This window comes from Podarcis filfolensis, assembly GCF_964270895.1.
Source record: "Podarcis filfolensis genome assembly, chromosome: 10".
In the NCBI taxonomy this organism is placed as follows: Eukaryota; Metazoa; Chordata; class Lepidosauria; order Squamata; family Lacertidae; genus Podarcis; species Podarcis filfolensis.
Genome location: NC_139612.1, coordinates 45003085 through 45025745, shown reverse-complemented (window position 1 = coordinate 45025745; position 22661 = coordinate 45003085). Strand labels below are relative to the sequence as shown.

General features: G+C 42.6%; 1 protein-coding gene across 2 annotated transcripts; it reads right to left on the bottom strand.

Annotated features, from left to right (window-relative positions):
* Positions 1–1242: 1242 nt before the first annotated feature.
* On the bottom strand, positions 1243–22518 carry ST13 (ST13 Hsp70 interacting protein). 2 transcript variants are annotated; one of them, XM_083573825.1, is made up of 12 exons: positions 22054–22518; positions 18421–18502; positions 16989–17061; positions 16789–16859; positions 15739–15805; positions 14023–14107; positions 12561–12671; positions 11626–11728; positions 8469–8585; positions 5602–5665; positions 3504–3628; positions 1243–2848 (listed from the first exon to the last, which is right to left on the bottom strand). In XM_083573825.1, the coding sequence occupies exons 1-12, from the start codon at positions 22161–22163 to the stop codon at positions 2720–2722; spliced, it is 1137 nt and encodes a 378-aa protein (XP_083429951.1). In that variant the 5' UTR covers positions 22164–22518; the 3' UTR covers positions 1243–2719. The 2 variants fall into 2 exon arrangements, with proteins under 2 accessions (XP_083429951.1, XP_083429952.1); XM_083573826.1 differs by having other exon boundaries at positions 5614–5665; positions 22054–22444.
* Positions 22519–22661: the final 143 nt, after the last annotated feature.

Below are 22661 nucleotides of genomic sequence, written 5' to 3'. Positions count from 1 at the left end.
CTTCAGGTTACAGACTCCGTTAACCCAGAAATAGTGCTTCAGGTTAAGAACTTTGCTTCAGAAATCGTGCTCCGGCGGCGCGGCAGCAGCAGGAGGTCCCATTAGCTAAAGTGGTGCTTCAGGTTAAGAACAGTTTCAGGTTAAGTACGGACCTCCGGAATGAATTAAGTACTTAACCTGAGGTACCACTGTACAGCGAGGGCAGGCAGTAAAACTTTGCCCGGCAAGTCCTGTCAGGCCTGCAGGAGAGAGTGAGCACCCGCAGATAAGAAGCCCTGGCAGGGAAAGGCAAAACCCGAGGGCGCTGCAGTTTGGCCTTTATCTATTTCAAACTTCTGTGAGATGGCCTTGGGTGTGGCTGCTCGGCCGCTTCGATTGGCACACCTACAAGTGCCACACAATACCCGATCTGCATTTGTAGGAACAAGTGGGGAAAGTTGCGCTCAAGCGTCCCATGCTTTCAGGCTTCCCATGAGCCACTTATGTGAAAACTGGACGCTGGACCAGGTGGGCCTTTGGGCTCATTCAGCAGGCTCTTGTATTCTGATTTGCCTTAGATTTCCCCTCACCGACAACAGGATTCTAGACTACTTCTAGACTGGCGAGATTGTAACTGCTGAGAAGCTGCAGAATGAGAAGAATCTTTATTTGCATCAGCCACTAGCCATAGCACTAAAGGGATGACTCAAGCCCTGGCCAGCACTTCTTTAATCTCCTACCTTCGGGCAGGAGATACAGAAGTATAGTCAGCAGCACCAACAGGTTAAAGAACAGCTTTTATCCGTGGGCTGTTGGGCTGCTGCATGGAAAAAAATAGTGGTGTAATTGACTTCTGACAAGCACACAGAGCGTGAACAAGACTGAGTGTATGGGGGGGGGGGCTCGTTTAATTTCACTGCACGCTGGTAGTGTATGACAATTAAGGATTATTATTATTATTACTACTACTACTACTACTACTACAACTGAAGATAGAGGTAAAAACTTAACTATAGAAAATACATTTTGGGGGGGGGTATACATCTTATTCTAATTGCCTCCGCTAAAAACACTGCAGTTTTTCCTGTCACCTGATCATCTTGATCTGCTAAAAGAAAAGACACAGTAGCAATGGTTGAGCAACCCAGCATGGACAATAATAGAGGGGTAATAACCCCTCCAACTTAAAACCTGGAATAGCTCCCCATGAATTTGTTTTAAGGCATATATAAGCACCACTTATGCAATAATTAACAAAAAAGATTATTCAAAACCAGTCTTTATTGTTTTTAAAGGCAACTAGAAGTATTTTCAGAACTAATTCTTAAGCAAAAATGGATTCATTTTTTTTTCATTCAATGAGATTATTATTGTATGAAGAAAAAAAACTTTCTGGAGTTTATTTTTTGAAGTGAGTTCCTAAATCTGTTCAGATTTAAACAAACAGAAAGCATACATCACTTATGGGTTCAGACAAAATTACAAGAGCACAGAACAGGAAACATTCAAAAGCCCTAGAAGAGACCAAGACGTAATTATAACAAGGTTTCCAACATTAAGAGCGGGAATCAAAATTTTAGTAGAGAGAAAATAACAGATTTAATTGTATTAGTTATCAATGAACATTTCAGCAAAGTGTCCAATGAATACACATGCTGTAATTATACTGAAGATTTGCCATTCCAACAAAGATCTTCCTTCTCTTCCTTTCAACTCAAGCTCCACAAGTATCAATGTGATAGTATGACAAACAACCCCCTGCCCTATAAAAATCAGTATTTGATACTCTAACTAGGATATATGGAAATAGGGAAGTACTCAGCTGCAAAAGATATGTAAGGTTCTGGCAAAAGATATGTAAGTTCATTAGAGCTTCCATGAAATGAGAATCCAGAACTTCAACAATCTTAAGATCTATGCTGTATATATTCATTCTGAATTATTTAAAGAATGAATACAACCAATTTGTTTTCCTCCTACAATATTAGGAAATTAAACCAAGAATAATGTTCAATAGTTACAGAAATGCTCCTACCTTTTGAAGTTATTCAGCTGACTAATGTTAATAAAAACATTTGCCCCCTACACAACTTGACAGAGACAATTAACAAGTTAATTGGCTCAACATTGATTGTATAAGTAGTCCAGCCTCAACAGCATTTGTATCAACATATTAAAAGCCTAACCCACTGCTGCAGGGATCTGATCTGTGAAGAATCTGATTGCAACTATTTAAGTCACCCTTGTGAATATATAAAAAAGAATATTAATTGTGTATTATTTCTTCCAGTTAAAATAAAAAATACTGATCCTCACTTATGTTAGAACTTAAGAATTGTTATAAGCTCTCACAAAGAAGTTCAGTTACTGGGAAGCAGAAACCCAACACTATTACTTTTTTAAAAAAAAAAAAAACTAAAACAAAACACGCCCCTCTGAAAATAGCCCCCCCACCCAACACATTTTGGTACAATCTACTGGAAGATTACAATTAATAAAAATTTAAAAGAAACTGCACTACTGTTGAGTAAGACAAACTCCTGGGCAAAGGTGCTGAGAGGGGGAAATGTATTTTTTTGAAATAAAACCTGAATACAATCAAAGTGACTGCCATTTCTGAAGCACGGAGGGAGGAGGAAAAGGGATTCTATCCAGAGCACCCTAATTCTCTTCTGAGAATTATAGGTACAATGGTTTGTGTTATTGCAACATCCCCCACCTCTTGCAATGGAAGGGGATTTTAGGGTTGATTTCCAAATTTGGCTGATAGTTTGCCAATGAGATTCATGACTTTGGGGTTATTCTGGTACTTTGACATGTTTGCTGGGTTCTGTGCAACATCCTGGAAAGCTGCCATGACTTCTGGATCCTGTAAAACAAAAAGGGGGGAAATGGCTTGTACTGTTGTATGAAATTAAGTGGGCTTTCATATTCATGTTAAGGCCACAATACAATATAAAATCAACTATATGCTAGTTGTTGTTGGCATCCATCTGTCTTGAGAGACAATGGACTGCATCTCTGGGGCTGAAGTCAAACCTCTGTGTTAGCAGCACTGAAGTGACCTCACTGGGATGCAAACCTCGGCAAGTATATATGGAGGTCCTGGGCTGTCCAGATGACAAGACCCCCATCGGCCTTGAGAACAATTATATAATTATATATAATTGTTTTAAAAAATATATAAAATTAGTATAAAAATATATAAAAACAATTATATAAAAATTAATATAAAATATATAAAAACAATTATATAAAAATTGTATTCATAGGCTGTTTAGCCACATCAAGTGGTATTTCTTGCAGTTAAGATTCCTCTTGTTAAGAGGTGTCATTTGTTACAAAGGCCACATGTTACCCTGAGGGCAGTTTCAAAGCAGAATAAAAATGACTGAAAATAAATGAATGTTGGAATAATCAACTATTTGGGGGAAGGTCCTTAGAGAACAAGCACAACTCATATGAAGAATCAGGGCTCCATAAATCTCTCAATCATCATTATTTTACTTGTTCTATGTTCTCACCTGCATGGCTGCAAGAACTTCAGGGTCACTGAGAATTTCATTGAGACCAGGCATGCCCCCCATTCCAGGCATGCCACCAGGCATACCGCCAGGCATACCGCCAGGCATGCCACCAGGAAAATTACCTGAAAATGTAAAGCATAGACTTGGAGCAGGGATCAACAATCTTTCTGGACCAGAGGGCACATTTTGAGAAAGTGTTATGGATGCTAGTCACAAAATGGCTACCATAGGGTGTGTGGCATAATGCAAAATGGTTGTCATGAGGGGTGTGGCATAACAAAAAAATTAGAGTGAGTACAGTCATTGCTGCTTTCTCCCCAACCCCCTGGACAATCTCATGCTTACCATGGGAAGTCAGCTATGTCCTGCTAGATCTGATTGCACACTGTACTGAATACCCATGCACAAACCAGTGATGTTGCTGTCTAGTAATGGGGAGCAATCCGCAGTTCAAGGAAAAATATACAAAGTGGTCACACACACACTTTTATGCATGTGCATGCACAGAGCACCCAAATAGACCACATATACACATAAATCTCTCTCATACACACATATGCCACGTACTCCCACTCAAACACAACTCTCTCTCTCTCCCTCCCTCTCTGTCCAAGTGCACCCATTCTTCTTTCTGAGACCACACATTCGTACTTCCTGCCCTCCCACCCTTACAGACTGCACCACATACATACCTCTGCTTCCTTCTCTGTCACACATACCTCTTCTCCATCTCCAAAGTGCATCTTAATCACACACACAGATGGAGCCCCTACATGGGGTGAACAAGCAACAAGTGCCTGCTGCCAGTTCCACATAGCTGGTGGGCAACAAGCAAACAGGATGGGCCATCCCTGCCACTTCCTAACCCGCCGCTCAAACATCCTGCCAAACCAACCAGAATGCAAGGAAGCAGCCTTTCCAGCTGAAGCAACTGCTCTGCCATTAAAAATCCGCTACAGCCCGCCTCCCCCCCCCCCGCCCCAATATCAAGGGAAACCAACCCAGCTCTCACAGGCAGCATGATGCCTGCAGGTGCCAATGAAGGCCTTTGGGGGCTCCATGGCACCTGTGGGTACAAACCCTGCAGCAAAGCATACCCTGCTTTCACATGTGTGTTACATCCTTACATATTACCGTTCTTTGGAAGCCTCCTATAGCTAGGAGAGCAAGGGAACTAAAACTTTTCTTGAACAAAGGTCAAGACTTTATCCTGTGTTCCAATACCCACTCCTATACCCACTTAATCTTCCGGGTCCAAATATGGTTGCTTTCAGCTGGAGGTTACCTGTGAAATAGTTATGCTACCTCAAGGCTTTGTCTTATCATAAACAGAGGAATGTATTATCATGGCCTCTTTAGCAAATTGTATGTGAAGGATTACTGCAGCACAGCAAGTTGTATATACTCTATACGATCTTACCAATAAAGCAAAACACAAGAGAGGAGGCTGTATGGGCAAGCAATTCTGCAGTGTACATGATTTCTAAGATTTGCTATTAGCAAGTTTGTTTATCTACCACCCTTCATTAGATTTGGTTCCAGGGCGGTTCATAAAATTAAAGGATTAAGAAACAATCAACCACATAAAAAACAACCCGCAGTTTAAACACAGCAAGCAGTTAAGACCGTAAAATGCCTAAAATACAAAAAGAATAAAAAGAGGTTCTCTGGTCCCTAAAAGCAGTGAGGTGAGCCTTTCTGGGGATGTGCCTACAGATGGCTGCCATGTGCTTAAAGATGGAATGCCATGTCCAGAAAGGCTTTCTCTTTGGTTGCAAAGGAGTGAGAGTGTGTGGAGGCAGGATGATATGGGTGAGGCTCTAACATCTCCCTCTTTTCCAGCCCCCAAGTCACTTTCATGGTCTCCTAGGCCACTACAGTGAGTGTTTGTTCCTATGAGTAGTTATGTGTTCCCTTCACATACAGATATTCCCTTCCAACAGCCAAACAACTTTCCCTCTTGCTTAGAAAAACCAAACTTACATAAGTAAAACTTTTCTTTTGCCCCAGTAGCAAGTTAAACAAAATGCTATGACCCAGATCCATTAAGTTACCATCTCTCTGTTGCTATTCATGCTTTGAAATGAACACATACCTGGGAAACCACCTGGGAAGCCACTAAACGGAGGTCCTCCCGTTTGTCGTCGAGCCTCTTCCTCCTGCAATCAATAAATCATGAGAAAACTTCACATGCTCTCCAACTAATCAAGCTTAGATATAGAAAGCTGAGAAGGCTATTACAACTGGATCCAAAGCCTACTATATAGACCCTACATGCTCTTAGGTTCTGCACTACTGCTTCACTCCAGGATAATACTGAATTTCTAGGCCCCTGGAAGAGTGAGTTTTGAAAAGAAAATAGTTGTGATATTTATTTTAATGCTCAAGTTTGTTGCTGCTCCCTCAGTGTTTATAGCACTGGGCTTCAAACTACAGGTAACTCGCATCTTACGCAGCAGGGGTTATGTTCTTGGCCATTGCACATATAAGCAGCGCAAAGCCATAACGACCCCTAGAAAACTGTAAAAATAAATAAATCACTGCACTCATCAGTGGGTGACAAATAAGGCTCTTAGTCTTCCTCCTCCTCTTCCTTGCTAAATGATGCTTTAGGGGATGATATGAGGACATGGGGGGTTGCCAGATAGCCAGAAGAAGTGCTTGGCTGCGGTTCAGATCTAGGGGTGGATTGCATGAGCACAATTGCCACTATTGTCTCTTGAATGCATCAAACATTTCCTTGCATGGTCTCAATGTCTGTAATCCCACAGATGATCTTGAGGCTGAGTTCCATGAGGGGATCAAACTCCGCAATCAGATCATTTGTGTGCTTTATGACTTGGAAGAGTTGAGAAAATTTCTGCAGGTTCCAACTTGCTCTCCATCCTCATCCTCACATTCTAAACTTGATCTGACCAGTTTCTCTCTAGCTATTCAGCAGTCAATACCTGTTGGCCCTCAATTAGTTCTTCTACTTCTTCCTGGATGAGGCCAACAAAGCCATCACCACCTACTTGCCTAGCCATCTGCACAATGCCCTCCACCTCAGTGACCGTGCTTGAAAATCTCTTGAAATCATGCACACATTCCTTCCACAAGTTCCACCAGCATGCATTCACTGTTTCAGGCTTGACTGCATCCACAATGGGTGACGCAATGGGTAACGCTGAAGGACATCCAGCATACCGTGGAGTCAAGAGCTGGATCAGCATCCATTGCATTGATAATCCAGGTGATGAGCTTCGTGTGAGTAGTCTTGGAGCAGTGGATCACACCTTGATGCAGAGGCTAGATGAGGGATGTCCTATGCGGGGGGCGGGGCGGGGCTACCTTGCTGTGTGTGAAGCAGAGTCCTTCAATGCCCAGCATTGTCCATAAGCATTATCACTTTAAACCACAGTTGTTTCTCTCTGAGGAACTGTCTCACCTCTGGAAAGAAGCAGTTATGGAGGCAGTCTAGAAATGATGATGTCACCCAGGCCTTTTCATTGGATTACCAAAATACCAAAATTACCAAAATACAGGAAGTAGATTCTTCTCCTTGCCTTTTGCACAGGGGTTTTGAGACCTGTACAGCAAGCATGGCTTTATTAAGTGTCCAGCTGCATAGCTACAGAGCAGCACAGCTACTCTATCCTTTCCAGCTTTGAAGCCAGGGGTTTGCTTTTCAGCTTTGGCAATGCAAGTCTGCTCAGGTATTTTCTTCCAGAGAAGTCCTGTCTTGTCTAAAGTGAAGACTTGCTCTGGAAGACAGGACTTGTCCAGCAGCTACTTTGATTGTGCAGGGTATGTTTTCAGTCTCTTTGTCTGCAGATGAAGCCTGCCTTATTGCCTGGACATTCTTCAGGTTGAAACAGATCTTAAAGCTCTTAAGGCAACCTGAGCTGGCTTTAAATTCCTTGCTGATTCCCAACTGTAGTGGAAAGTTTACTGTGGCCACAGAGGCTGAGAGATTTGTGGCACGAGAAGCTGCCATCCATAGCAACATGTTTCTGGTTCTTGTCTTCCAGCCACAAGTTCAGTGCCTTCTTTGTCTTCACCAAAGCCATGTCTTGCACTTGGCTGGTCACCTTTGCAGCCAGGGATGCACTTACTGCCACTCCTCCATGGACCTCATTTTCATGCACCTTGATGGCACAGATGCTGTACTCATTCCGGCCATATTTGCGTGCCACAGCACACACAGACATGCCAGCTCTCAAGCAGCTCAGCACAGCCAACTGCTTTTCCAGTGTGGGAACCATCCTTCACTTATTCTTTCGTTTCTCAGCAGCTGATGATAATGAGGATGCCTTGTGTTTTGCGGCCATTCTGCAGCTCTAACCACCTCATCCACAATCCTCCAAGTCTCCTCAAGCCCCTCCACAAGTCCTTCAGACCTCTTCCAACCACCTCTTCCAAACTCCTGTGATGTCTCTCCAACCTCCTTCAATCTCCCTCTCCAACTGCTTCTTCCACACTCCAACCTCCCCCAATGTCTCTCCAAACTTCTCCACAAGTCTCTTTGGTCTCCACCAATCAGCCACTCTAACTCTCTGCTACCTCCTCTGCCTTCTCTTCACACTCTGCAGACTCTTCAACCACACTCAAACACTTTCACAAAGACTACCGGGATCTTTTGCAGTTTCTTCCTGCTCAGCCACCCCTTTCCACCCCGTGCATCACATTTTCATGGTATTTAAAAAAAATAATTAAAAAGAAAATTGGTGATGTGCATAAAGCAGTGATCATGTTAAGTACGTATAATAAGTGTAAGATGTGAGTTACCTGTACAAAAAATAGTTATCATTTTGAAGTTCTCTGCAACTAAATACAGACTCAGTTAAAGACAGACATTCTAAAATATAGGTTAGCATTTGAAACTGTAGAAGTGCCCCTTTTTTAGCCTATTCCCATGCACATTTTTTGGATAGAGTTATGCTGGGTTATTTTCCTGTTGTACATGCTTTATTAAGCTCTCACCCTTTGAGCTCTCTCATGTTCCTCTCGAGCTTTCTTTACTCTTTCCATCCTTTCCCTGATTTCTTTTTCTTCACGCTTTCGTTCATATTTTCTTCTGTGTTCCGCAATCTTCTGAGCCTGAAGCACAGAGGGTGGGTATTGGTCATATGAATCCAGAGCATCTTTAAAATACCATCTTAGCACTTTACCTACCTCAACTAGTTTTAATTGTTTTGGTACTCTGCCAATTCTTTTCTAGTACTGAAAATTAGATATTTAAGACACATACCTTCTCTTCAACAGGCAACTTAAGATTCAATATGTTGCTGGGTCCCACAGGATATGAAGTCAGTATTTCACAATAGGGCAAAACTTGCAGCCTGAAGCTGCTGATGGTATGAGTGAACATAGTGAAAACAATTATCCAGGCTTTAAAAGTCTGGAAACCTATCTAGGAGTTTATACTACAACTCATGTGTAAAAATATTTTGAGAGGATTGCTTATAGTGTTCTGGCCAAGCCAAGCTAAAGGATGAAGACTGCCACTTAAAAAGTCTTAATCAATAATGGAGTGTCTTAACATTTTTCAGCCTCAGGGCCACATTGGGTTAGGATCCTCTCCTAACCCAGCATTGTGGTGGAAAGAATTGACCAACCTTCCTCTTTCTGCAGTGCTTGACCCCTTAGCAATAGAACCATGTTAACTGGTGTGAACAGGCACTCCTGTGGATGGAGGAGATAAGTCAATTTTCCCAAGGGGTGGTAGGTCACCAGAAATGGCTTGGCAGGCCAAGGCTAGCCTGCAAATTTGCTACCCTTGATCTAGACAACATAGCATATTTAGAAGCCAGAAATGCTAAAACCAATGTTCAAAATGTAAAATACCAGGGAGTATACTACACACTTGGCACACAAAACTTTAGGCTCTAGGGATATCACATTTTGGGTCAGTGGTATCAACTAGGCTTCTCAAAACATGATGTATTGAAAAAAACATGCCATCAGTATTTGGCAGCAAAAGCTCCTAGTATCCATAACACTGCTACTTAAAGAAGCCATTACACTATTTTTCATAGGTTTCAGCTTCCAGATGCTTCTCCAGATATTATAAAGGACGCCTTTCTGCATCTTTTATCAAAAACTTTAAAGAGACTTTCAGTAGTAGGCTCCCAACTAGGTCAAGTCTCAACTATAGCCTAGTCAGCAGAGAATGAGACTCTTAATCTCAGGATCATGGGTTCAAGCCTGACTTTCGGCAAATGAGTCCTGCATTGAAGGCGGTTGGACTAGATGACCCTCGTGCTTCTAACTCTACAATTCTAGGATTCTAAGTCTGCCCTGGCTCAGCAGTGCTAGAAACTGGGATAGAAAAGCTAGGAGCCAAATTTTGGCAACACACTTTAGTTATTATTTTGATACACATGAACTAATACACAAATCACATAAGTGACACATTGTTAATATCACATTTTAACAGAAATTGTTAATACATGTTTCATTTGGTGCTTACAACAAAAATATTGGTACACCACACCCTACTCTTTACTGTTAAACTCCTTATTAACATTTTGGCTATCCCTGACATATATTTCGAGGCTTCAAAGCATATACATTTCAGAAATCCTTGAGTATCAGCCAGGCACAAAAAATGGCACCTAGACCTTTTGAGCTTTTTGCAAATGGAGAATCTTTGGGCGTGAAATGCGCCTGGCACCCTGCTAATTTCAATCCCTGTGGCTGAGACTAGCCTATCTTACTTGGTTCTCTGTCTTGTGAAATTATACTGTTTCAATTAGTTGCTCATGTTTTTATTATCATTCTGTGTGCTGCAGTTTCAATGAGTAGGAGGAGGGAACTGCCCTAAGGCGTCTTCACAGGAGTTGGTCCTGGCCACCTAGCAACAACAGGCATTTCCTAAACATCCCCACTCCTCTTCATGTGGCAAACAATAAAGCAATAGACATGGAGACTGTAACAATGAGTATGGACAGAGCAGAGGCATTTCCTGAAATGCCTTCTCTTCTTTTCATGCATAAAAGCCATGGAGAAGGGGAGACGTATGCCATTCTTTAGGAACTGTCAATGAAGTAAAAAGAATATGTGGAAGACTTAGGCTTGTTGAATCAAATTTTCATTCTATCTGTGGGATATAATACAGTGGAGAGAGCAGCTCCAGATACACAGTGGCAGGGAGAGGAAGCAGAAGCCAGGCTTTCACATCAAAGCTTCAGAAATGTTCAATTATACACATGATTATGAGATATCAAAATTTATGACCTACTTGATGGGTCTTCCTTTTGTACAAGGTTAAGATTTATCCTTTGCTAATGTCAATCCTAAACTTACAGTAGGAAGGGCAAACATTTGGCCCTATGGACACTGCTGAACTAAGACTTCCTTCACCCCTAGCAAGCATGGCCAATGGTCAAGAAGATGGGAGTTTAGTTCAAGATCTGGAGGGCCAAAGGTCTCCACGTATGATCTCCAGAATGCCAGACCAGATGAAACAGTACAGTTAAATAATTATTCAAAAATATTCTTTGAATATATAGGCCAGCTTGCAAAAACAAGGAGTGATTCTCTAGAGACAAAGCTGAAGTTAAGAATTTTTTTAACTGTTTGTAATCACAGCTGACAGCACTCCCATGTGGCAATGATGCAAATCAGTAAAAAAATACTGCGTTCTAGCCAATGCACTGATCTCGGATGATCCACATTTTATGCAGCAGATGTATCTACAGTTTTCCCACTGTTCCTTTCCCACAAATATTGGGAACACATGCCCATATCATACACACACATTTCCCCTTCAGATGTTATAGGAGCTTACTCAGAGACATGCAGTGGACACATGGCAAACTTGTCTACTTCCAGCAATCGTCTGGAAGTTAGAGGATGGGACCACAGCATCCTTAGTTTTGAACTATGAGGCCATGCATAATTCCAACAGACACCAATTTCTGAAATAAGATCTGCCTAACACCACAGAAGACAAACCATGAACAAGGCAATAAATTATTGATGTCCCAAGGTACAGCCTGAAGGCACATGAGGCCACCACTCTGTTTAAGCTAAGGAGCTCTGGGGAATCACATATACACTGTGTTCAGGTCCACAAAAAAAGAAAGCCAGGATAGAAAATGTAAGAAAATAAATATGTATTCCTGTTGTCACTCACTCTGGGCTGCACTTCCTTCAGCATGGCACTAGCATCTTCATCATAATCCAGTTTACAGGCTAATGCCAGGTCATGTGCAGACTCCTCCCAGTGACCCAAAAGCCTGGCAACGACAAGATTCAAGACATTTTAAAATCAGATTTAACCCATGGCATAAAATAGGGGTGGGCATCCTTTAGCGCAACAACTTCTGAAGACCACAACTCCCACCATCCCTGAACACTGATCATGCTGGCTGGGGATTATGGGGGTTTTGAGTCCAAAAACATCCAGAGGGCCGCATGTTCGTCATTCTTGGGCTAAAAGAAAACCCATAGATATGCACAGCTTGAAAACCACACAGAAACTTTCTATTTCATTATTATGGTACAGTCATACCTCGGGTTAAGGTCGCTTTGGGTTAAATCTTTTCAGGTTGCGTCCCGTGGCAACCTGGAGGTAACGGAATGGGTTACTTCCGGGTTTCGCTGCTCGCACATGTGCAGAAGCTCAAAATGACGTCACACGCATGTGCAGAAGCGGCGAATCACGACCCGCGCAGACGCAGGTTGTGTTCTGCTCAGGATGTGAATGGGGCTCCGGAACGGATCCCGTTCACATCCAGAGGTACCACCGTACTTGTATTTTTGCAAATCCAAACTGTCCCTTAATTCCAAGTTTTACATTGAAGAAGCAAAGGAGAATCTACCGTGGTAGCAGAACAGTACAAAAATGTGCATTTATATATGGTTAAGATTATCTTACCTACCCTTCACAATAAGGTCTTGGGGCAGGTTGCAACAATTTACAATTATAAAAACAGACACAAGTTGAATTAATAAAAAATACCAGCTACGCAACTGGATTATGTTTATGCTATACAGCAAACCAGACCGGAAAATTTGTATCTTCATTAATCAGAGGAGTACAATGTAAAGAGAGGTTAGTTTCTTTACCTGTGGGCTTTCCCTCGCCATTTGTAAGGCTGTGCTGAATCAGGGTTAATCTGAATAGCTCTATCACAATCTCTGATGGCAGCATTTGGCTTCTGCATTTTCACAAAGACACTGTCGACAACAAGGAAATCAAATATGTTTAAGGAACTATCAGCTGCACATTTTTGGGTACTCAGAATGGAGTTCTGCTACAAGTTACATGACAGTAATGCCTAATCATATTTTTTCCCTTCCACTGTCCCAAAAACTGCAAGCTGCTTCAGTAATTTGGATACATCCTCTTCTAACACGTATGTTGAGCTTTTAATGCTCATTTAAAAAAATTCAATAATAATGTGGTTTAATGGCTTATACACTTTTCTTTTTCTAAGATTGGTATTAATGGCATCAATCACCTATTGCTTCAATTTTTATCTGACAGTGACTTCTATGAAGCAACATTAAGCAGGATCTCAACCTCCAATTTAATTTAGCTAAGTCCTTTAATAAATACACATACTTACTCTGTCTTACTCGGACAAAAATCAAAATTAGGAATATGACATCTAAATTATGTCCAAGTGTGCTAAGAAAAATAAAAATGCTTGCTTTTTCATAAAGTCTTTCTGTAATCTGATTTTATGTATACAGGTATGGTAGCATTAAGGACAAGGGAAAGAGAAGAGGTATATGGGAAGGAGAACATGGAACAGGGTCATTAGAAGAAAAGACAACCATGAGCACATAGCAATTTAGAAAACTGACATTTATACTTATTATTCTACAGACCGTCTGGTAAATATTTCCACAACTACCAACAGGACTTTTCAGGTGAATAACAGCACCTCACAATGTCAGAGACTGTATGTTGGCTTGCAGAGGAGCTTATCAAAATAGATTTAACAAAGAGGCACAAGAGGCTTGACAGTTCTTTTGCAGCCAGGTCAAGGCATATTGTCACATTTTGTACAATAGGTACATTTTACTAACAATTCATTTAGCAAGAGAATTCTGGAGTTAATTAGTCTAGACTAAGCTGTATTTGAGGGACGCAGGTGGCGCTGTGGGTAAAACCTCAGTGCCTAGGGCTTGCCAATCGTATGGTCGGCGGTTCGAATACCCGCGGCGGGGTGAGCTCCCGTCGTTCGGTCCCAGCTCCTGCCCACCTAGCAGTTCGAAAGCACCCTCAAGTGCAAGTAGATAAATAGGTACCGCTTTATAGCAGGAAGGTAAACGACGTTTCCGTGTGCGGCTCTGGTGCCGGTTCGCCAGAGCAGCTTCGTCACGCTGGCCACGTGACCCGGAAGCATCTGCGGACAGCGCTGGCTCCCGGCCTCTAGAGTGAGATGAGCGCACAACCCTAGAGCCTGTCAAGACTGGCCCATACGGGCAGGGGTACCTTTACCTTTACCTTTAAGCTGTATTTGGGTATATGTAGTTTGGCATCCTCTAATGCACTCGTTTTTTAAATTTAAAGTCTCACCTGGCTCGTTTGGCATACAAGATAGCCAGTTGTGGATTCAACTTGATGGCTTCTGTGAACAAATCAATGGCTTTCTGAAGTTCACCTGGAAATATAAATAAAGCTTCAATTGTACCCCCAAAGAAGACATCTACATTATATACTTGTCTTAATTGGCAGTACTGGACATATGGAATAAAGGAAATGGTACATAGGGCCATCAGTCTTGTCTCATTGGCAAGTTGCAAACATCCTCTTTTGGGACAAGGCACTCAAGTGGTTTGCAGCTGTGCAACCCCAGGTATTCGTAGGGTTTTCTAGACAAATTTAACTTGGTTCCAAGTCCTGTTTTGTTGTAGAAACTGCATTGGCCACCCTATGTGATAACCAGTGCCAAGAGAAGAGGAATACGACCGTTTTGATATCCCTAGTTCTCTCAGCATCTTTTGATACCATCAACGGTGGTATCTCCATGGAATGACTATGTGAAATGTATATGGATTGCATTTAGGCAACGGAGCCCAACAACATGCGCTTCCTCCCTTGCCTCTTGGGGGTGGGGAGAGAAAAATAGTGTGTGAGAGTGAGGCAGACACACACACATACACACACACACCTTGGTAGGACCTGCATGGGAGGGGAGCCTGATGAGTGAGAGGCAATTTGCCTGGCCCTCCAGTTTTTTTTACCTGCAGGTCAGTGGCCCATAACATAAAGAAGATTTCTCTTTAACCTTGCTTTAACGCCTTTTACAGCTTGAAACACTGGTCCCTTAAGGACTACTTCTTCTCTGTCAAACCTACATGGGAGCTGAGATCTTCCCATGCAGGTTGACAGAGAAGCCTTTCTCAGAGTTTCACCACCATGAGCAATCAAGTGGTAGGCAATGCTTCTGACATCCTGGTTACTGAATTCCTCTCCCCAGAAAGCTTGTCTAGTCAGCAGGGGTCAGCAAACTTTTTCAGCAGGGGGCCGGTCCACCGTCCCTCAGACCTTATGTGGGGCCAGACTATATTTTGAGGGGGGGGGGATGAACGAATTCCTATGCCCCACAAATAACCCAGAGATGCATTTTAAATAAAAGGACACTGATTCCCGGACCATCCGCGGGCAGAATTTAGAAGGCAATTTGAGCCGGATCCGGCCCCCGGGCCTTAGTTTGCTTACCCATAGTCTAGTGGCTATAACATCATATTTTAGGTGTCAAGACAAGATGTTTAGTCTCAAGCATTTTAAATAAAATTATTCTATTTTTGGATCAGATGGGAAATGAAATTACAGTGGTACCTCAGGTTACATACGCTTCAGGTTACAGACTCCGCTAACCCAAAAATAGCACCTTGGGTTAAGAACTTTGCTTCAGAATAAGAACAGAAATCGTGCTCCGGCGGCACAGCGGCAGGTCCCATTAGCTAAAGTGGTGCTTCAGGTTAAGAACAGTTTCAGGTTGAGAACGGACCTCAGAACAAATTAAGTACTTAACCCGAGGTACCACTGTATTTTAAAGACAGTCATTCACTGCACTGTCTGAATCGAAGTTATGGTGAATTTGGAACATACTTTTGTTTGAATTATGTACTTATTGAAAAGAACAACTTCTGAATACTGTTCTCTTAACACTGTGGGAATTAAGAAACTCCACAATCCACCCTATAAAATAGAAGTATACTAGTTTACATATTTTGTTTACCTCTAAAAAGCTTGTCAGGCAATTAATTTTCCTTATAAAGAACTCACCTTCACCTAGTGCATTAATAGCTTCCATCTTTTTTTCATTCGCCTGGTCCATCATCTCTTCCGTTACCTAAAGGAGAGAGAAACAAAGTGACTCAAATTCACACAAAGTATTTGGAAAGCATTCTTAATTCTAGAAATTTCAAAAGGTCTAGAGCAGGGGTAGGCAACCTAAGGCCCATGGGCCAGATGCGGCCCAATCGCCTTCTCAATCCGGCCTGCGGAAGTCCGGGAATCAGCGTGTTTTTACATGAGTAGAATGTGTGCTTTTATTTAAAATGCATCTCTGGGTTTTTTGTGGGGCACAGGAATTCGTTCATTTCCCCCCTCCAAAATATAGTCCGGCCCACCACATGGTCTGAGGGACGGTGGACCAGCCCACAGCTGAAAAAGGTTGCTGACCCCTGGTCTAGAGTATCAATATACGACTCAACCGAATCTCAGCAGAGGGAAATGTGTTTCAAAACTACATAAAGGCAATTAAAAAAATATCTATCAACAATAAATTTCTTCTTTTTAAAAAGCTCCACAGACTATGAAGGAGAGTTGAAGTTGTCTTAACTTTTTATTTATTTTTCCATCCTTTAGATCAGTGACTATTTAGTTATGGCAGAACACATCTGGTGCACTGGCAGTCTGCTGGTCTGATCCAGCTCAGCAAGCTCTTCCTGCTAGCCCACTAGCTCCCTGTCTCCATTTCGCAAGCAACAGGACTGCTTTATTTCTTCTGCCTGGCGTATTGCACATGTATGTGATACAGAAGTGTATGTGCAGACATGAGATGGCCAGATCCACCTTTCTTTTGGCCACAACAATCTTTCTAAGATATCAGTTATTTTTCTTAACATTAAAAGGGTAATTTGAAATCCACGTTCTGCATTGGTTTCCTATATATTAGTACAGATTGCATCATGATGGATTTGTTTAGATAGCTCTTAAATATTGTAAAGCAATTTACATGCTGTGCAATCCAGAAATGTTGATTGGTTGATCGAAAAAGCTACATGAGGTTTTACAAAGAGAGACAGTTCCAATCTCAATTAAGCTTATTACCTCAAGACTTTCATCTCCCATTTCTTGAGGTTCATCACTGTCTGGTTCAATCACTCCTTCATTATCAATTTCTGCAAACAAAACCACCACTAATTAGAAGAATCCTAGTTATTCCGCATAAGACGCTAAATAGGAAAAATGAAGCCAAAACATTGCATCTACAACATGAAAACCATGCAATATAGTACTGAATAACTCACCCACATCACTCTCTTCACTCTCGGGTTCTGATGGCTTTGGCGGTTCCTCGGGCTTCTTTTCTTCTGCTTTCGCCTAATGAAAAGGATATCAAATTACTGGCATGCTCATTTAAAGCTTTGCTTAGGGTGGTATTGTAGGATGTTCAGACAATTCTAGAATAAATTATTTTCAGGGACTGAATTGGAGAACTGTTGCACTGTTTTTCCAGCTGGAAAGTTTAAAATTTAAAAGGTGAATATCTCAAAAATGTAATTATGATATTTTGGTTATTTAACTTCTGCTTGCTACAAACTACTGGAAAATCCAGACTTTCTACTGTTTTACAATTCACCTGGGAAGATCTGGAAACATATATAAGTAACACTGAAACATAGGGCAAGGGGCCCCATCAGAAAAGCAGCATATCTGACCAATGAAGTATTTGTTAGCAGAGTCTGATTATCACCAACAGCAATCAACAGCACCACTACTGCTAGTTGTCAGGATTCAAAGAACTATGCAACTAACTACACACCCAAGGGAACTTTAGAGCAGAAGCCTTTGCCACATGACAAACCACTTCGGAAGGCATAAAGACTTTTAAAAAGCCGACAAACATAATGGGGTGACTTCCTGTTCGGGGGATAGTGGAGGGAGGAGAAAATGCATCATCTCTAGCTACCTCCCAAAAAAATAATGTGTATGACACGTGCAAGCTCTCCTGCACTTACCCTTTCCTCCACGTTGGCTGACCCACGACTAGGGCTGGGCGATATCTGGTTTTCAACATCATAATATATCAGCAACTAAATATCGTGATATACTGATTTATCACAGTGTCTGAAATGTATCTCAGCTGCTGCCAGAGATTTATATAGTGCTTTTGTCCATAAATTGTTCAATTTATCTTCTTCAATGTTCATATCCCTGTTTAATTCCCAGATTTTGTTGCGGGTAAAATTGGTTCTCAACAAGGGTTTCGTATAAAAGGGAAATTAATCATTATACTATATCTTCCCAAATGATTTTTCTGCATAGGCTAATGGCCCTTTATGTACTCAAAAAATGATTATCATGGAATCAACAAAGGATGTAGTATCCAACATGCATCTTTAGGTATGCACAAAGAAAGCCTGAGTAATTACTAATGATCTTGTTGACACATGAAGGAGAGAGACACACTTGTGTCCAGGGCAGATGTCTATCAGCTCCATCTGGTAAGCCAGCCTAGACCCTACCTGCCTGCATTATGTCTTGCCAGAGCGGTACATGCTCTGGTTATCTCCCACTTGGACTACAGGCAACTCCCCATTTGTGATTTATAAGACAGCATCCATACTATTGCACAAAGCTGAGATGCAGGTCAATTTTTTTAGATCAAATTGCACCCTACATTAGGAATTGTATGTACAAACATAAAAGCCATAATCCTAACAAGCGCCTCTCTCTTACCTCATGTGTTCCTTCCGCAGCTCCTTCTGCAGCTCCTTCCTGAGAAGTGTTGCATGGAGCTGGTGGTATTTTACCTCCCATACTTTTCAAAAAAAGAAAAAGATTGGTGAGATACAGAGTTTAACAACATTTGGTTTAAGATAAATGAAAAGTAAGTAAACTAAGTAACAGTTATCAATGAATATTTATTCATGACTAAAGAATAACTGAACAGAAATTCTATTACCTTAAAATTAGTCCCATTTGCTTTTCTGAATTGCTACTCAGGAATGCTTCAGCACAATTTTATGTTATTAGGGTAGAACAACTGAAACCCCTTTAAGCATAGCAATGTCAATTAACTAGCACTTGCTGCCTTCTAATCCAGGAAATTTGGCAAGAAAGAAAAAGCTGTGGAAGGTTAAGCATTTCTAGATTTAACCTGTACTTCCACATGCCGCAGTATGATTCCACAACACTAAGGAAATTACCCTGAACAAAACACTCCATTTTTACCCATACTTTCAAGTCAGAACTGTGATATGTACAAAGGTTACGAGCAATAACACTAGAAAAAATATATCTGTAAAGAGGTGGAATGTAGATTATCCCCAGCAACTTTCCTAGAGCAAGGGGTGCAGGTGCTCAGCTTGTTCTACATTGTTCTGTACCTCTGATTCCCAAAGCATGTGCTTTGCACCACAACTGATTTCCCTAAAACTGGTTGATCCAACACATGACTTGAGAGTTACAAGGAGCCTTTGAGACTTTTTCTGAGGGCCCACAACATCATCTTGGTACCCCCCCCCCCTTGCACTGCTTTCCCAAAACTGGGTAAACAAGGTGTGAGGCTTTGGGAAGGAGGCGTCAGGGCTGGGAAGGACTCAAATTCTGGGCTCCCCCCACAGCACAACAATGCAGGGTGTGGCCTGCGGGTTCCGTGTCAAGTACTCTTGCAGCCCACTTGGTCTGAAAGGTTGGACCTCCCTGCCCTAGAATGTACAGCAAAAGGTGGTGGTGGAAATCACACTTCCTGTTTCAATAAATTAATGGTGAGCTTTCCAGAAACATTTACAGTATCTGTGAAACACTTCTGAGATGAAAGGAGCATCTCTGACACACTCCTCTAGGAATAATATTAAATGTTTAACTGAAATAAAATTAACCCAGAAGAGTAACCACCAAATAAGAACTACTAATATTCTCTGGCCACCCTATTTGATTTACAGTTTCACTGCTCACTTTGTTAGGAAGACTTTACCATTCAAAAACTAACTGATACTTTTATAACCCAATCGTTGTATGAGTTAGGCATACCTGAGTCCACTGATTACAATGCATGCAAAGCCTCCTAATGCTACAAGACTGTGTTATTAAACAACTATTTGATTCAAAATAAAAACCATTTCACACACAAAGAGATTTCAAATGAACGAGCTCTACCACTCCAGCAGAAAACCTGAAATCTTACTACCCAATAGATAGAGCTACAGGTTACCTTAGAGTAAACACAGCCATGTTTGTTTCTACACTCCTCCAAAGCATAGCTCTTTCAGCCACAACTCTTTCTACACCCCTCCCTCCACAGCATGAAATGCAAGCTTTTGCACTGTCATGGGACAATACTTTAAGGTCTGCAGAAGCCAAAGCTAGACTGCTTTTCTTCACAGAATCATCAACATTATTACTTGAGGGGGTTTTCCTGGGCTATGAAACAGGACTCCATAATGGTTTTTAATTCATTTAGCTAGAATGTGGTTGGCTGCATAAATGGCGCTCTTGGCAACGTAACACTGATTGCTTTCAAGCAGGATCTGAAATCATGGAGGGGATATTAGAGAACCATCTGGAAAATTTTAACAGCCAATTTTACTATTGTACAGATTTCAATAAGTAATCCAGTTAAATGTTTTTAACCATGCTTACAACAATATGAAAACAGCTCTATCTACCTTAGTTTTACATAAATTGAATACTAAATCTAAAAACAGTTACATATTGCTATGAGTTGGTGGGGAGAAAGTAGGCTCTATGTGAGATCCTTCTAATCTAACCCCTGGATCTAGCAAGTGTTAAAATATAAGCCAGGCTAGCTTCCTGTGTTGAGGTGAAAGTCTGGGTGATGAGGCATTAAGAGAAGGGGTTCTGTGTGAGAAGGCAAACGGCTGGGGGGGGTCCCCTCCCCCAGCTCTGTTAGTTAAAAGGACAAAGCTGGAGTTTAGAGCTGAGTTGCAATGATGTGACCTAGAAGTAAAGCTGCAAGCTGGTGAGAGAGTCAGAGCAAGGTTTGATTTCTGTTTGAATCCCCTCCATTGTAGGTTCAGGTTGCATATATGTGTAAACAAACCATATATCATAAAAACAGATAAAAAAATTGTCCGGTAGCACCTTAGAGACCAACTATGTTTGTTCTTGGTATAAGCTTTTGTGTGCATGCACACTTCTTCAGATGCATGCACATGAAAGCTTATACCAAGAACAAACTTAGTTGGTCTCTAAGGTGCTACCAGACAATTTTTTAAATTTTTTTTATACGTTTCGACTGTCAGACCAACACAGCTACCTACCTGAATCATATATCATAAATACACTAAAGTATCAGCTGTGCTTCACTCCAGAAGGAAACAAAACCCTGGGTAAGCTCTTGGAGCCCCTGGAATCCCACCCTGCTCCAAGATTGGAGTGGCATGCAACAATATATTTGCACAATCCAAGGTGCATTGTGGCTTGTGTTACACACACTTCCACAAAAAGTCGTTTGATAAATACAGTCGGTTTTTTTTAAAAGATGAAATAACAATCCTAAGCAACTCAGTTTCAGGCTACTCCAAAATGCATGCTTTTTTCAACAAAGAAGGAACTTCCAGGTGGAAAGAAAAGCATAGGCAAAAATGTGCTTGGCGTGTAGATTATGATGTTTGTTTTTCACTAAATGTGCTCTGGTGCAGTAACTGGGGACAATATTCCAGCATCAAAATACATATAAGACAGATAAAGAAAGTGCAACACCTGAGTAATTATCATAATGATCTGAAAGCTTTCTCTTATCCTTTCCTCAGGCACGAAACAACGTTTTCTGTGCAGCAGAAATGTTCGTACACCGATGGGTTTAAAGAGCACATGTTAATTGTAACAGCCTGAAACCCTTTCCTTGCCGAGAAGGGGGGGGCGGAGTGGAGTAACTGGACGCGAGAAGAACAGGTTTCCAATGACACGGCTAGGCCTTCCGTCCAGAAATCCGGCCATCCGTCCCTCAAACAGCCTCGGATTCCAGGGAAAGGACTGAAGATTCAAACCAAAGCAGGCACCTTTCGCAAGGCAAATAAATTATTCCGAAGAATTCCCCACCTTCCCAGCCCCATACAAGTCCCTGCAACTCCTACAGCTCCGCGCTTTTCAAGCCCGACCTCTCTCTTATTATCGAGGCCTGATCCAGGGTTCGCCGCCCACCAGACACCCCCTCCCGCCAAAAACAAAAACCCAGCAGCAGCCCCCCCACAAGCCCTAACGTCCGAAAACTGAGCACACTTTCATCACCTGAAAACGGGGGTGAGGGGGAGAGAGAGAGGAAGAAACGGGGATACGGAGGACCCCACTCTACCCCCACCTTCTCCAGCGCCGCCCCATGAGGGGCTTCCCCCCCCCCCGACTTACCCCTCCACCCAGTCGCGGAAGAAGCGCAGGTCGTCGCTGTGCAGAATGGCCGGGTTCTCCTTGCAGAGTTTGACGAAGGCCCGCAGCTCGCTCACCTTCCGCAGGTCCATGGCTCGCCCGCTTCCCTCCCGCGCTGCTACTGCGGTGGTTGCTGCCGCCGCTTGAGCTTCCCTCCAAGCGGAGTAACGAAAGTTCCCAGCCTCCCTCTTCCCTCTCGCTCGGGGGCCCCGCTGCCTGTCACGCGCAATTCAGTTCGGCGCCACGCGCACGCGCTCCCCGCCCCTCCTGCCCCGCCCCCCTGTCAGCTTTCCCTCGCTCGCTCGAGGCTGCCGCTCCCGCTTGCGCTGGCCGCCTTCCCCCTTTGCCCACGCCCGAGAGGCTCCTCCCCCTGTGCCCTCGCGACCCACCCGCCGTGGCCCTTCGAGCGACGCTCGCGCGGGGCGGACCGGAATTTTCCAGAAATGAAACCCGAGTCGTCCAAGACGTTTGCCTCTTTCCGTTGTCCCCGCCCGCGCCCGCCATTCCCACTTGCATAGCAACACCGAGTTATTTCACTCGCCAGAGGGCAATAACTGAACCTAAACGGGCTCTCTGCGCGCGAGTATGGG